Source organism: Epinephelus lanceolatus, chromosome 13 (genome assembly GCF_041903045.1).
Source record: "Epinephelus lanceolatus isolate andai-2023 chromosome 13, ASM4190304v1, whole genome shotgun sequence".
In the NCBI taxonomy this organism is placed as follows: domain Eukaryota; kingdom Metazoa; phylum Chordata; class Actinopteri; order Perciformes; family Serranidae; genus Epinephelus; species Epinephelus lanceolatus.
In genome coordinates, this window is record NC_135746.1 from 39,485,308 (window position 1) to 39,502,377 (window position 17,070).

The following is a 17,070-nucleotide window of genomic DNA, read 5'->3' on the forward strand; positions in this document are numbered from 1 at the left end:
GAGAGAGAGAGAGGGGGGGGGAGGAGTCCAAAAGTCAAAACACACTGTTGTAAACATAAAAAAGTGGGTTTCTAAGACGTGGAAAACAACAGCTCCAACTCTTTCAATTGAGAAGGATTTGTCATTCCACAGAGGGCTTTTCGGGAGAAAGCCTTGGATGTAAAAAATAGATTTGCACGGCAGGGATACCCTTCACAGTTTGACCAGGCATATGAGCTGGCTCTGATAGAGATGCCCTCGGACTTCAGCAGGATTTATACTAATGTGTCAAATTGACGCCATTCCCTAGAAATGTAACTACCCGTTGCAGTGACACAGACCTCCTGTCTATTTTTGTAAGCTGAAAACCATTTCCCTCAGAGGAAACAAAGCTTTTACTTACTTTTATTTCACAGATAAGAAACAATAAATTGTTAAGACAATAAAGCACCCACAAAATACCATTTAAAATCTTGAGTGTGATTTATCCTGGCTTCATATGGGTAGACTCACAAGTCAGTCTTTAGACGGTTTGCTTAACTAAAGACTGATGACTTTCTCCCTGATTTCGTGTTTAGATGGGCGGATACAATTTCAGAGTTTAAAAAAACTCCCTACGTTGCAGAACCAATAGTAAATCTGCAGGGCGGTCCTTTGGTGGCTCGCTGAACTCTTGTGCTTGTAAACATAGTCCGACTAGAAACACGTGTAGCGGTACAAAATGGCTCAGCCGTGCTCGCAGAAAACGCCGTCAAAGTTAGTGGATGTTTGTCGCGTTTGCGGCGACGCATTCTCGCCAACTAAAAGAAACAAACATAATCTTTTACAAGGCCATGACTCATCTGTCCGGCCGGACTCTAGAGAGAATCGCCTTGTTGTTTACAAATACTTCCGGGTAGAAAACCAGCAGAGCTTTTAGCTATATATATATAACGTTAGCCTATATATCACATTTTTCACATCACTATCACCGTTTGGACTAATTCGATGTTTGTAAAGTCTATAAACACAATGATTGAACAAACATTACTATTTCTGTGTGCACGTTTAGCTGGGCTAACCGTTAGCTGTTAGCCCTGTTAGCCGTTAGCAGTGTCTGTAACAGATAATAACTCATTAAACGGTCCGTGAAAAAAATATCTTTTCCAGTGGATATCTTAGTTACAACATGATTGAGCTAGCAAAGCAGTTTTGTGTTGCTATGTGTGGTATTTATTCAGTTTTAGGAAATCACGATGTCTAGAAAGCATCAGTGGCTGCAGCTGACAGGGACAGCTAACAGCAGCAGCAAAGGTAACAGGACGTCATCTGTTAAAAGCCTCCCGTTGTCGGATACGACATGAAACTACTCCAGTTAGCTCAATCATGTTGTAACTAAGACATCCCCTGGAAAAAATATTTTCTTCACGGATGAGCACACGTTTGATAAAACGGAGTTAATTCTCTCTGCATCCATTTTCAAGCTCTCTGTGTGTTTGTTTCCTTGCGGACGAGAAAAGGAGGAGCGCACATTTCCGAGAAGGCGTGTCCTTTTCAAAAACACAAGAGGCGTTGCTTTGTTGACGGCCGTTTTCGCCGGTGTGTTAAACACACTTTAGAAAGGAGTGTCCCCAGACTATCAGAAGGCGGAGATTGTCTGGTGGCGAGACTATCATATGGGTAGAGGAAATCTTCGCTAGCTGCTAGGCTAATTTATGCAACGTAAAATGCCCCAGGCTTGTGCTAATAACGTTAGCATGTTGTATTTGTTTGGAAAATGTGTTTAGTATTATCAGCATTTTCAACTCAATAACGTGACCAATGAGTTTTAAACCACAGACAGACAATGAGCTGATTTTATGTGTTAAGTGTTTTGTAATGACTTTGTATGTTTGTTTTACTGTCTATTTGTCTGATTTCACAGTGTTGTCTTTTGTGTTTGGTGAGCTGAAGACAAATTCCGCCCACGGTGGACAAGAAAGATATATTCTATTCTGTTGTAGTATAATACAGTTGTTTTGTCGGTGAACCTTGTGAGCTGTAATGGAGCCGAACTGTTAAATGTTGGCTTCGTATGAGTAGAGGAAATCTTTGCAAGCCACTAGACTAAATTATACAATGTAAAATGCCATGGGCTTGTGCTAATATATTAAGCATGTTGTATTTGTGGGGAAAATGTGTCCAGCAATAGACAAGTGCTTTGTCTGTGAATCCAGTGAGTTATAATTAAGTGAATTTGTATACTTGTGTTTGAAAATGTCACTATGAAGCCATATTTAATGTGTGTTTTGGGTGTGTTTTGAATCAACTAAACTTAACAGCACTTAACAGAAACACCGCCAATATTCAAACCCTTACCTATGGTCATGAGCTTTGGGTAGTGACTGAAATAATGAGATTGCAGATAACTGTGTAGTAATGATGCTGTTTAATCAGCATCTTGAAATGCCACAGATGTCAGGTGGATGGATTATCTTGGAAAAGGAAAAGTGCTCACTATTTTAGCAAATATGTGACCAAATTTGGAGAGAAATATATCCCCTGAGTGCATTAAAAAAGTCTTAGATCTTCAGCATAAACCTGTGAAAAATGAGATAAAAAACAAACGTGTTGGGTTTAAATTTCTGTTCAGCGTAGATATATTGTCTCAAAATTATTGGTGTTGACTTTTTCTATATGCTGTTATGTTTGTCCACAAATCACAACTACATTGCACTCACGTTTTGTGGAATAAAGGATCTTTTCACAAGGACCTTAGTGTAAAGAATGCAGTCTTGATAAGGCAGAGGCTGATTTGATTATTTTTAAGTATACTTTGATGCAATTTTTGCCCATTGGCATTTTAAAGACCTTGTTGTATTTATTATGAAGGTTCCTATCTATGTATTGATATTGTTTTGTCACTTTCCATGCAAACACGTTCCTACAGGTTCATCTACGAATGCAACCTGTAAAATTTGGAAATGTATCTCTTTAAGCATTTATTAATAAGAGCCTACCTATTTAATGTAAATACTTTTGGGTATGTTTATGATTGTCACTATACAATGTGTTTTTACTTTTTGACTTCTCTCTATGTATAATATGGTGGATTGTCACATAGTAAATTGATGTTTCGTATTTATGCACACCCACTGTATGTGGGGAATGTGGTTGATTGCACACCCACAGCCACTCCCTACTTAGAGGGCCTCTCTTCGTCACAAAATTGTTTGCCTGATGAAGGTCTAGTTACATAAAGGTTGCAATTAATTTGTTTTTTTGGAAGTTAGTCTATGTACAGAGTGTCTAAATTGTGTCCTACTCGTCCCTCTCATGGGCACCTGTTTGGAAATAGATGTGTGAAGTATTCTTTTGATAAAATGTAATTTATTGTCATTGAAGGTTGGAGACAGCATCTCGTCTTCCTACCTACCAGTCTGTCTTTGATGGAGTCAGAGTCTTCAGCCTGGCCTTGCTTGGCATGAAGCTGCAGCTGGAGAGCATGAAGCTGGAGGAGCTGGTCATGGACTTCCCTCTCTATCACTTTCCGCTCAGCTTTAGCCTCAGTCAGCTCAGAACGCAGGTCCACCAGCTGAGCCTGGAGCAGAGGGCAGGAAGAATGAAGGCAAAGAAGAGAGTGGTAGAGGGAGAGGGGGGGGGGGATGAGGGGGGGCATCAGAGACAGATATGTCAGGTTTGAGTCAACACTGCGTTAGCTTCGGAGAATACAGAACAGTCCCAGCAGATCATCCCACTAGGACCTAGGAGTGTGCACTAATGGGGTGAGCAAAGTCAAATTTGACCATTAGATAAGCCATGATTCCAAGGAGTCAACCTCAAATGGGAGACTGAGCTAACATGACTGGACTGTCAGAACACCAAGTCACAAGGTGTCAGTGCTTACCACAAACCATTCAACACTTTATTATCACTGTCAGTACACTGAGAGGACAGCTATGTCCTCGGGGTCTGGAAGTGGGTCTACTAGTTTACAAATAGAGTTTCCATTATAAAGCTTCTCGACCAAAGAGAGCTGAAGTTGAAATGCTGCATTCCAGACAACTTGGAACTCTAAAATGTCTGATTTCCTATGAGTGAAAGTATGATGGAATGCCACTAAAGTCGGAGTTCTTCCTTGTAAACTCCATGAATGTATACAGAGAGCTGGATACAGCGCTGGAGGCAGGGCCCTATTCATTTCATTTCATGGGGATACAATTATCTAATCTTGCAGCTCTTCTAGACTTGCAAAATGTCATGCGATTGAATGGATCAAATTCTGATAGTGAAACGAGTTAATTTGTATATTTCTGTAACAGAGGTTTCCCGTACCGACTTTAAACTCACCCGAATTGATCATCTTGTCAATAGCACTTGCAGGCTCGCTGCGAACAGAACTCGACTCTGTAGCACCTCTTAAAAAGAAGTTAACAAATCAAAGAAAGTTCGCTCCTTGGTACAACTCTCAAACCTGAAAATTAAAACAAATATCGCGAAAATTTGAAAGGAATTGGTGATTAACCAAACTGGAAGAATCTCGTTTAGTCTGGGAGCAAAGTCTCAAAACGTATGAGAGGGGCCTCCGCAATGCCAGAGCAAACTATTACTCAGCATTAATAGAAGAAAATAAGAACAACCCCAGGTTTCTTTTCAACTTCTTTCCAGGCTGACTGAGAGTCACAGCTCTATTGAGCCTTGTATTCCTTTAGCCCTTAGTAACGGTTTTTTAATGACAAAATTCTAACTATTAGAGGCAAAATTCATGACCTCCTGCCCTCAAACGGAACCAATCTTGCCTCAAACACAGCTGTAAGACGTAATATCTAGATAGCTTCTCCTCGATTTCTCTTCAACAACTGACCGCAATGATTTCTTCATCTAAATCATCAACGTGTCTCTTAGACCCCATCCCAACTAGGCTACTTAAGGAGGTCTTTCCTTTAGTTAACACTCACATATTAGATATGATCAATATATCCTTATTGACAGGCTATGTACCACAGTCTTTTAAGGCAGCTGTAATTAAACCTCTTCTAAAAAAAAAAACCCACCTTGGATCCAGAGGTGAGACCAACTATAGACCAATATCTAATCTTCCCTTTCTTTCAAAGATCCTTGAGAAAGTAGTCGCAGACCAGCTGTGTGACTTCTCCATGATAATAATTTATTTTAGGAATTTCAGTCAGGATTTAGAGTGCATCATAGCACTGAGACAGCACTAGTTAAAATTACAAATGACCTTCTGATTGCTTCAGACAAAGGACTTGTCTCTGTACTTGTTTTATTAGATCTTAGTGCAGCATTTGACACAGTTGACCATCAAATTCTGCTCCAGAGACTGGAACATTTAATTGGCCTAAAAGGTTCTGCACTAAACTGGTTTAAATCTTATTTATCTGATCGTTTTCAGGTCGTTCATGTTAATGATGAATCATCTCTACGTACTAAAATTTGTTTTGGAGTTCCACAAGGTTCTGTGCTCGGACCAATCCTATTCAGTCTATATGGGTCAATGACATGATGCTACTTTTTTTGTGTTCATATGGTTTAGTCAAATTTAAAAGGGTTAAAATTTGAAAATAAATGTATAATTAACTTACAAATTTTAATTTTGTGTGGATCCAATATAAAATTTCTGCTTTTAATACATTTTGAGAGAATATATTAGAGGATAATGGCAAAAATGTGTAAGTGGTGTAACCATAAAAACTTGCACCAAATTATTAAACTTGCTTAAAAACACTAAAATTCTTAATGAAACACCATATCAACTAGTTTGGCATGATCTTTAAATTATTACTTTTTTTATTACACGGCTCTATTAAAAGCTGTATTCTGATTGGTCGGTCGCGGCATTTAGCAGTCTGATATTACTGTGTAATGACCGTTGCTAGTAGCAACGGTCATTACACAGTTGCTATGTAGCCCAGCGTTGCTAGGGATGCTGCCCTGCAACACTGCAGCTGTCAAACAACTTCCAAAGGAAAAAACAAACAGAAGTGGCTGATTTTAACATTTCTTTTAACTTATTTGGAGAGTAGCTACAAGGATTTTGAGGAATGGGATGCCGCTGAAGAATAAGAAATGGAGAAGGAAAGAAAAAAAATCAAGCGAAAAACGGCACAAGGAACTAACACCTGAAGAGCCTCAAGTCATAGAGGAGGACAAAGATGAGATAAATACAAAAAAGACAACAAAATGGGCTACTGTACTGTACTACTACTAGACTACTATTCTGACGGACTTTCTCTGCCAAAAAAAAAGAACACGGATTTGAATACACACTCGGCAGTCACGCTTAATGACGCAAGTTTTATGCCTCGGTTCAGTCCACTAAGCCTGGGTGAGTACAAAACTTTCACCAAAAGTTGTCGAATCCGGTCGGTTTTAATGCACTTCGCGGAGGCAGACAAAATTATTTATTTAACTGATAATTAGCCGTGTAATAAGCGGGATAATGTATAATAAGCCGGTGAATACTGGGAAAACAACTCCCTTCAGGGGAATATAAACCCTCCGCTGTGGAGGGGTTATATTCCCCTGTCAGGAGTTATTTTCCCAGTATTCACCAGCTTATTATATATTATCCCCTTACATATTCAATAAAGGTAATGGAATACAATTGTTCTAAACATGAAATTTAATTTGGGGAATCATGAAAGTCAAGTAAACTACATGAAGTGTCAAGTGGTGTAACCACCATTTAAGAGGCCATTTTATATTGTAAAGAAGGCAATGTGACAGGAAATGGTATTACAGAGAAGGACCTCTGATGATCACAACTGCTGCATGACAAGGTTAGAATCTCTTAAAATTACTAATAAATTGACGTTTTTAGACTCTGGTCAGGTTTGGTAAGTTTACATGTCAAATGGTATGACCCTAGAAAAACATTAATAATTCATAAAAATCATTAAAATGAATATTTACTTTAAAAATTATGTTTGAAATATTGAGACTAAGGCCATGTGCTTACACAGGTGTCCATGGTAATGCCTGTAAAATTTGATTTTAAAATGAAATGTGAAATGGTGTAACCGGTTACACCATTTCACAGAGCCTTTCTGTTATAGGCAATTATGTCAAATATCAAAAGTTTATGATAGTAATTTGTTAGATATCAGTAGTTTATGATGCTAATTAAAGATGTATTATAAAAAAAATCCTTTTGATCTTGTACAGTAGCTTTAAAATACCTAAAAATCCAATAATTCATTTAAAGTAGAAATGTTACTCAAACATTAAAATTTCTGTCTGTAAAATACAATTGTTTTATTTATTATTTCTGCTATTTCATTACTAATGTATGATACATTTATAGAAAACTAAAGTAATCAAACTAAATAAATAAAATAAATTTTCCCTATTAGATGCCAGTTTCTAGGAGGGCCACCTGACAACCCCTAAGGGTTTTCTTTTGGCTCCTCCTGCACACTTTTTTTTTTTTTCCTCTTTTAAGTCATCGTTTTTTATATGTGTCAATACTGTATGTATTCTGTTTCTTCTTATTGACATCCTATACTCTTTTTCTTGTGTGCAAATAAAAAAAAAAAAAAGAAAAAAGTGGCTCATCATAGAGTGCTAATGCAAATAAATGCTAATGAATGCTAATGCTGCAGCAAGGGCCAATTACGTCCTTACAAGTTGTTGTTGTCGGGTGACTTTTTCCCTTATCAGAATTTAAAACACAAAACATGAAAGATGAGTTAAATTTTAAAATTAAATGACTGTTGTTAGCAAAGAATTTACAGTAGAAGAAATTAGTTAATTGTTGTCAGCTGTTCCTTTTTCTGAACTTCCTCTCTCATTAAATATTTATCAACCGTATTCACAATAGTAGACCAGTTCACCCTTATGAGTTGTTGTCAGGTGACTTTTTTCTTATCAGAACTTAAGATACAAAACAGTTGAATTTTAAAATGAAACATGATTGTAAAATGTTTTTTTCAGCAAAGAATTGACAGTAGAAGAAATTAGCTCACTGCTGTCAGATGTTCTTTTTTTCTGAACTGAAATAACATGAAAAAAACAAGTTCACTTAACCTTGTTGACTGTCATATTTGATTTTCTGTGTCAATTCCTTCACCAAACAGTGGTGTTTGACTGTAGAAGGAACGTGGTCAGGCAGTGTATCATATTTTTATGAAAAATACCAGTTACACCAATTGACACAACCCAGTGTCATTTGGTGTAACTGGTATTTTTCATAAAAATATGATTATATACAGGAAAATAAATGTGGAGTAAAATGTGGAATACATGTAATCCACTTTTGCAGTGCAACACTGTGTTTTTTAACAAATTTTGCATAATTTGTCATGTGTTATTTAGAAAAAAGTTTTTAGGAAATATCCTGCTCAGTACTGCCAAAATGCACTGAAATTTAAATATAGAAATATTCCAAAAATATCTTATTTCAATTTAATGCTTTTGAAATAAAGATTTTTTATAAGTACACTTAAATCTACTGTAGGTGGATAAAATATTTAATATTTATCATTCTTTCGTGGTTACACCATTTGACATTTTCAGGAACATTCAGTCTTACTTTTCATTAAAAAAAATGTCAATTTCATGCAAATGTCATTTCAAATGACATAAAACCAACAAAAAACAGAATGTACATTTTAACAAATCAGATGCATGCTTTGAAAACTATTTTTGAAGATATTTCTGAATTGCTCATCTTGTCAACCCTTATTTGTCACTGACCCATATATGCTTCCCTTTGGTAACATCATTAGAAATCACTCTGTAAATTTCCATTGTTATGCGGATGATACTGAATTGTATTTATCGATAAAGCCAGAAGAAACTGATCAATTAACTAAACTTCAAAAATCTAAATGAGCACCAATTTCCTTATGTTAAATTCAGACAAAACTGAAATTATTGATCTTGGCCCCAAACAACTCAGAGACTCTTTATCTGATGATATAGTTTCCCTGGATGGCATTGCTCTGGCTTCTAGCACTACCATAAGAAACCTCAGAGAAATATTTGACCAAGATTTGTCTTTTAATTCTCATTTAAAACTAACCTCATGGACTGCGTTTTTTCATCTGCGTAATATTGCGAAAACTAGGCCTATCCTGACCCGAAAAGATGCAGAAGAATTGGTCCAGGCTTTTGTTACCTCTAGGCTGGATTACTGTAACTCTCTATTATCAGGTAACTCTATTAAGTCTTAAAAACTCTCCAGCTAATTCAGAATGCAGCGGCACGTGTACTAACAAGAACTAAGAAACGAGATCATATTTCTCCTGTTTTAGCTTCTCTGCATTGGCTCCCTGTAAAATCCAGAATTGAATTTAAAATCCTACTGTTAACTTATAAAACTCTAAATGGTCAAGCTCAGTCATATCTTAGAGAGCTCATAGTGCCATATTATCCCACCAGAACTCTGCGCTATGAGAACGCAGGGTTACTCGTGGTCCCTAAAGTCTCCAAAAGTAGATCAGGAGCCAGAGCCTTCAGCTATCAGGCTCCTCTCCTGTGGAGTCATCTTCCTGTTGTGGTCCGGGAGGCAGACACCATCTCCACATTTAAGACTAGACTTAAGACTTTCCTTTTTGATAAAGATTATAGTTAGGGCTAGCTCAGGCTTGCCCTGTACCAGCCCCTAGTTAGGCTGACTTAGGCCTCATCTGCCGGGGGGCTTCTGTCCTTCTCTCTCTCTCCTTTGCTAACACTCAAGTCCTGTTACTGCATCTCGCTAACTCGGCTGTACTGCATGTCACTAACTCGGCTTCTTCTCCGGAGCCTTTGTGCTCCACTGTCTCTCAGGTTAACTCATATCGCAGCGGTGCCTGGATGGTGTGACGTATGTGGTTGTGCTGCTGCCGTGGTCCTGCCTGATGCCTCCTGCTACTGTTATCATTAGTCATACTTCTACTGTTATTATACACATATGATTATTGTCACATATGTATACTATCAGATATTAATATATACTTTCAACATATTGTACCACAATAGCCATAATTATTATTATAATATTATTACTTAAATTAATGTTGTTGTAAGCTATTATCATTACCATCTGTCCTGCATCTGTCTCTGTCTCTGTCTCTCTTTCTGTCTCATCCGTGTCATACAGATTAGAGATGTACCAATACCACTTTTTCCTTCCCGATACCGATTCCGATCCCTGGACCTTAGGTATCTGCCCATACTGAGTACCGATCCAATACCAGCGCGTCAAACAAAAATGGATGGGATTTGAATTGTTGAATGTCTCAACTCCTAAAACTCTATGTAAAATATTAAGAAATAAATACATAATAGCAGAATGAATGCCATAAAAAAAATTTTATTATTATTATCCAGTGTTGATACAAATCAAGACACAGGTTAAAGTGCAGCCACACAATTTGGTAAAAAAGACATTTTAAAGACTACAGTAGAATGCTTTTTATACTCCGCTCCGTTTCCGTTTCATTTGCCTGTAGCGTGCGTATGCGTAATGACGTGAAGCATTATGTGGTATCGGATTGGTCATAGGCTGTACTCGCCAATACCCGATACCGCATTTTAGGCAGTATCGGGTATCGGTACAACTCTAATACGGATTACTGTTAATTTATCATGTTGATTTGTTCTGTACGACCTCTATTGCACATCTGTCTGTCCTGGAAGAGGGATCCCTCCTCAGTTGCTCTTCCTGAGGTTTCTATCAATTTTTCCCCCTGTTAAAGGGTTTTTGGGGGAAGTTTTTCTTTATCCGCTGCAAGGATCCTAAGGACAGAGGGATGTCGTATGCTGTAAAGCCCTCTGAGGCAAATTGTGATTTGTGATATTGAGCTTTATAAATAAAACTGATTGATTGAATTCTATGTGGAAAAAGTCAACTGGCACACTTCGCGCTGTCTTTTATTTACCTGTTGCCATGGTGAATCGTGGAGTCGGAGCTCCATTGATGATGGCTTTTTATTGTCGGCTTAACTCAGAGTGAACATACTCAGAGTTGACTGAACTAACTCAGACAGGCTGTTCTGGAACCGGTAACTCAGAGTTTCCCATCTCAGGGTAAATCAACTCAGAGTTCAGGGTTAGACTCAGAGATTGTTGAACCTCCTACCTGGAATACCCCTCAGCTGTGTATTCCATTGCAACACCAACATCAGTTTGTGATAGTCAGCCATGTTTTGTGTTTACACTGGCACTGTGCACCTGGAACTCTTGGAGATCGGAAATTGGACATTTCAACTGGGAAATTCCAACTTCTGACTCTGACTGGAAGGCAGCATGACTAAGACTAAAATCAAGTTTATAACTATGCCTTTGATGGGCACTTTACAGATTGCTGCTTTGACTGCAAAAATAAAACTAATTCATTAAATTTAAATTTGGCAAAAAACCTAAACAAACAATGTTTCATTACTAAATTCTGTCCCTCACTTTAATTTCCATCTCCATCTTTTTATACACCCTGGGCCTGCTCTAGAAAACCATGCATAGTTTTTCCTGGAATATGAATGCAATGTGTGCTTTCTCACCACACTGTCTGCTAGAGGTGGGGGGAAAAAAATCGATACAGCATAGTATCACAATATTTTGCGTGGCGATATTTTATCGATACACAGTGGCCAAGTATCAATCTTTTACATTACTAATTTTTGGAAATCACATTACTAACTTTTGGTACTAGAATAATAAAAATCCATTGCTTTTTGGTCCAGTAGATGGTGCTGAGGTTTTTATCCAAGTATGGTCAGCAGAGGTCTCAGTCATATGAGAATAAAATACTCTGGGAATACTACGAACATGAGGGCTCACACTCCACTGAACAATCGACCAGCATTGGACACACTTAGCTTGACAAAACTACAATCCAACTCTGACAGAGCTAAGAAAATAACACAGTCCATCACCTACTTCATGTGCAAAGATCTGCATCCATACAGCGTTGTTGAAAACTAATGCTGTGTCTCAAATCGCATACTTCTGTACTTACACTTAATATTTTGACTGCATAAGTGCGTTCACACTGAGAAGTATGGAAAAATGCAGTGCACTATGAGTACCCGGATGGTGCACTCAAAACGGTCAAGAAGTTGAGTGTGGAACTATGGACACTTCTAGCCCTCATTGGTCGCCATCTTGGCTACATAGCGGAAGGGGAGGGACCACTTTTCAAACTGGAAATGACGGCCGAGGACTGTGTGACCGTGAATGTCGCTGCATTGTACAAACGTAAGTTATACATGTGTTTTTTGCACTAAGCACCACTATACTGTTGTTGGATATAAGCCAGCAGTATGTTTATTGGGTTAATTTAGCAGTCTGTAATGATTTGGTACCGCGAACGATAACGCTAATGCTAGTTTGCTAACTAGCTAATTTGCAGTCGTCATTTCCGGTAAGTGCACAACAGCCCTACCCTGTTGAAACTTGCGCACTACGCCAATAAATACATAGTGCACATAGTATACTACATGGAAGTGTACTAACGGAAGTATGTGATTTGAGACCCACCATAAGGCTTTTGTTACATGCTAAAAACACTGGAACCCAGGTATGTGACTCCGTCCTGACGTTGTCCACCGACACAGCAGTACCATTATCTGGCGACTGCTGTCTCACATTCTCCAACCTAGAGCAGTACACTAAAGTCAAACTGGAGCAAACAGTGCAGACGAAAATGGGGGATTGCTGACGAAAACCATACGGTTTTAGCAGACAACACTTCTAACATGGGGGTGGCCATCCAGTAAGCCGGATACCTGCATGTGAGGCGTTTAGCTCATGCGCTTAATCTGGCCTAGCAGAGGGTGTCAAATCTGCCAACAGTTCAGACTGTCAGGTGAATGCAGCATTTGTGACAGGCTGGTCAGTCTGTCTGCTTTGCATCACATTTTGCTGCAATAAAAATGGTTAAAGTCAGATAAATAGACTTTAACTTTATCTTATGAGGTAAAACTGATGTTGACAAAGTTTTCCCTTGGGAATATATTTGCAGTTGCAAAAAAAAAGAAAAAATAATAAATTGCAATATATTACAATATATGTTATCGCAATACTCAGCATATCACAATATCACAATAATATTGTATCGTGATAAAAATTACACAACTCTCTTCACTTAACATTCATATGAAATTGGGATGATATTCCTCAAAAATAATTACTTGAATACTTCTATTACTGTTTTTTTAAATGGTATAAACACAAATTTGAACAAGTGAAAATAAAGCACACAGCAAATGTAGGCTACATATGAAATACTGCAGGTTGTAAAGGATGAGCATCTATGGCAAAAAAATTGGGGTGACTGGGATCCAAATTCTGCACAAAAATATTAAACCACAGAAAAAAATCAATTGAAACATTTCTTTTACAATCGGCTTGTGCAAACACATGGCTGCAGTGCTATTCATTTCCTTGCTTGCTTTCATATTTAGTGCTTCACAAGTACTCAGGACTTAAAAGGCTCTAACAGGGCGGTTCTTACTTCAAGTGTGTTGATTGATTCCTATATGCTGCTTGGCTGCTGAAGGAGATTTTGGATGTACGGATTGAAATCTAGTGACAGAGGAGGCCATGGCATATGATTCACATCATTTTCATACTCCTTAAAACCATTCAGTGAGCCCTCATGCCCAGTGGAGGGGAGCACTATCATCCTATCATCTCAATTATCTGTTCTGGTTTTTCCTTTAATTTGTCTCCCATCTGTATCTTCTTGTTCTTTTGGTACAACACAGGCAAAATATGAAGATATTGTTTTATATGAAAACATAAAATATTGAAAAGAAACATCAAAATACACAAATATAACTTTCAATAAATTTGAAAATGTTAGTTTATATTGTACACAATGAGCATAGATATACTGTTTCTGCTGACCATCCCTGTTTGAATTAGGAAACAGAGGAACAAATTGGGAGGCAGGTTTCTGTAGTGACAGATTATGTTTTTCATCCAGATATTTGGAAGAGTTTTGAGGTGTTTTAGAAATCCCCAGAACCGCAGTAATGTTGTTAAATAACCGTCTTTTTTAAATGTTTGGAATGAGTTGTTTTGTTTTTTGTTTTTTTTAAGCTGAATGCTAGTTTGCCCTGTAATGCAACTCTGTAACTCAAATGTAGTTGTATCGTCAAAATGATGCATTGATATCCATTCTGAATAACTGAAACAGTTTGAAAGTCATTTTTTTCCCTACTATCTAAACACCGGTACCAGCTGTGTCTTCTCACTGTCTCTTATTGTTAATGTTTACTACAGTCATTTTGCTGTTCTCTGCTACTAATCAAGACAAGAAAAGCTGTCATGGTCATTTCAAAGCCTTGTTATATTTATCTTTTAATAAAAATTGACCATGTATGCTCTAAATGTCTAATTATTCTCTGTGGTATAAATTGGTATCAAATACAGATATTTTTCAAGGTACTGAAATAATAGTATGAAATATATGAAATAATAATATCAATACACTGTCACCTCATTGCATACATTCTGCAGCAAAAAAAAAAAGACTTAAGTCAGATAAACACAGATAACTTTATCTTATGACATAAACCCGACGTTGACAAAGTTTTCCTTAGGGGACATGGTTTGCAGTTGACAATAAGACAATAAATTGCAATATGTTATTGCAATACTCAGGATATGGCAAACTGTTTAATTTTGAAATAATATTGTATCGTGATTTAAGTATCGAGTGATAATATTATATCGTGTTGCCTCTGGTGATGCACACCCCCAGTATTTACACTGAAATAGAGCAATGTTTTTATGTGCCATATACCGGTCGAGCAGCAGCGACACATCACTAGTCAGAATGACATAAATGGCATACCCAAAGACAGGAACAACACGACATCAACCAGTTTTCTGTGTCGGGAGGGAAGTCTGAACGATGACGAGCGTTACCCTTACTTACAAGGAAATCTGAGGTGTAACGTTAATCGTGCATCACACAAGTTACTAACCTCTAGTTTATGGTTCAGTTGGAAAACCGTCTGGGTTTTGTGACAGAGCTGAGCGAAACAGGAGCTGAGGCTGGTCATCTTCTGCCGACCCTCGTACGTTATATCCACTTGATCCGGGTCTATTTCTCCGAGCAGCAGATCCACGTCCACGAAGGCCTTGTCAAATTCTTTCTCCAGCACTTCTAACCAGCGAAACATGGACATACCGGGGCCAAGGCCCGTGCTTTGACCCACCGGGGAGCATCCAGCCGAAGCGGACATGGCTAGACCACAACAGAACCCTTACGTTAGCGTTAGCTTACTAGCTAACTTTGATGGGGAGTGACGTTAACGTCAGTGGATCCCCTCTCTGGTGACCACTGCGGAGGAACACAGTCGAAATAACGTTGAAACTCGATGACTGGGTTGCGTATTGGCTGGGTGGAATGAAGTCTGTCAAACTGCGTTGACTGATTCTTGGGACAAGCACTGCCTGACCAGGAAGTCCCACATCAGACTGATGACTGTATTTGTACAGCAACTACTACTGTCTGCCTCAATGCAGGCAAAAGTAGTCGACAGCAGAGCAAGAGCTCGAGGAAACCTCGCGATGCCATCTGCTGGTATTACAGGCGAATTATGCCCCCGATTAATCCATTACTAATTAAGAGCCATGCTGTTTCCATGGCAGAGGAAAGTTCAGTCATATTTGTGAACTTAATCTACTCTCTCAAAAATCAGAAACCAGACTAGTAAGGGACTTAGAGAGAAAAAAGAGGGGCATGTCAAATAATTGCACAAGGGAAGGACTATTGGCTATATTTTGGCTTAGGGGACAAGCATACAAATTTAAATGGTTGTAGGCCTATTTTGTAGGCTTCTTATTTCACCACAGATTGAAATAAAAAGGAAACAAATTGCCCAAACTAAACCACTTATGAAAGCCAGAAACTGTGAAAACATAAATTATTGTTGGACACATGTCAGGAACACCTCTTTCAGAAAAAAAATAACCAAATCTGAGCTAAAAATAGTGATATCTCATCACAATCACTTTATTCTATGTCTCACTTAAAATTTGGCCCAAACTAAAACGTTTGCGCGACAAGAGTGGAAAAACCCAGGCTTTTGTCAACTCCAGCATTTTGAACTCAACTTTGAACTTTTAAACATTAAAGGGTACATTTTAAAAATCTAAAAAATTAATTTCCCGCCAGTCACTCAGGGAGTCTCAAGGGAAAGTACTTTGTTGCTTCAGTGAGGGTATAAAACAACAAAAAAAGCAAGACAAAAAACAAAGTAACAACCAAGCCATCCTCTCCTCTGATAAATAAAAAACTGTGCCTAAGTCTCGAACTTGTGATGTCATATGGTATGAAGTCTGAAGCTGCTCCATAGAGAATGACTTGGAGTCATTCTGGACCCACAGTATGTTACTTTTTTTTTTATATATACCTGAATAAGCTTTATTCATTTGTCATGTTCACAGTTCTGAAACAGAAAATGTTCCCATATATTCAGAACATTCCCCTGGGTGCTTTCAGTGTCATCTACAGCCGTGGCCAAAAGTTTTGAGAATCACACAAATATTAATTTTCATAAAGTCTACTGCCTCATTTTTTATGATGGCAATTTGCATGTACTCCAGAATGTTATGAAGAGTGATCAGATGAATTGCAATTAATTGCAAAGTCCCTCTTTGCCATGAAAATGAACTTAATCCCCCCAAAAACATTTCCAATGCATTTCAGTCCTGCCACAGAAGGACCAGCTGACATCATGTCAGTCAGTACGTTTACATGCACAGTTTAATTCCACTTTTAATCGGAATGAAAGGCCATTCCGATTAAAAGTGGTCATGTAAACGGTCATTCTGAATGAAAAATGGTCATTCCGATTGAAAATTAAATCCGATTAAAGGGGGTGGTTTATTCCGTTCGTCATTCTGAATGAAAGAATTTTGTGTGCATGTATACACTCATTCCTCTTTAAGTTCATTCCGGTCTTTCTGCGCATGCTCGTTTCCTTGCCCTTCTGGCGCGATGACGTATATAGCGCGGCTGAGGTAGAGCAGTCGGACTCGTTGCACTCACCAGTTTCCATTCACCACAGCACGGTCTTCTATCTCCCTTCTCCTCCTCCTCAACAGATGAAGCATTAGCAGAACAAGGTTGTTGTCGTACTGCTGCTTCAAGAATATAAGCAAAACACGCCTGAA

The 17,070-nt window shown here is 38.2% G+C and overlaps 1 protein-coding gene across 2 annotated transcripts in view; it reads right to left on the reverse strand.

The window, feature by feature from the left end:
* gopc (golgi-associated PDZ and coiled-coil motif containing) overlaps positions 1-15,415 on the reverse strand; it is a 31,010-nt gene extending 15,595 nt beyond the window's left edge. The window contains exons 1-2 of one of the 2 annotated variants that reach the window (XM_033648849.2): positions 14,874-15,415; positions 3,374-3,538 (exon numbers count right to left, since the gene is read on the reverse strand). In XM_033648849.2, coding sequence (XP_033504740.1) covers positions 3,374-3,538; positions 14,874-15,134 — 426 coding nt within the window. In that variant the 5' untranslated portion in view covers positions 15,135-15,415. The remainder of the gene's footprint in view (positions 1-3,373; positions 3,539-14,873) is intronic. The other variant, XM_033648848.2, reaches the window with a different exon arrangement.
* Between the last annotated feature and the right edge of the window lie 1,655 nt (positions 15,416-17,070).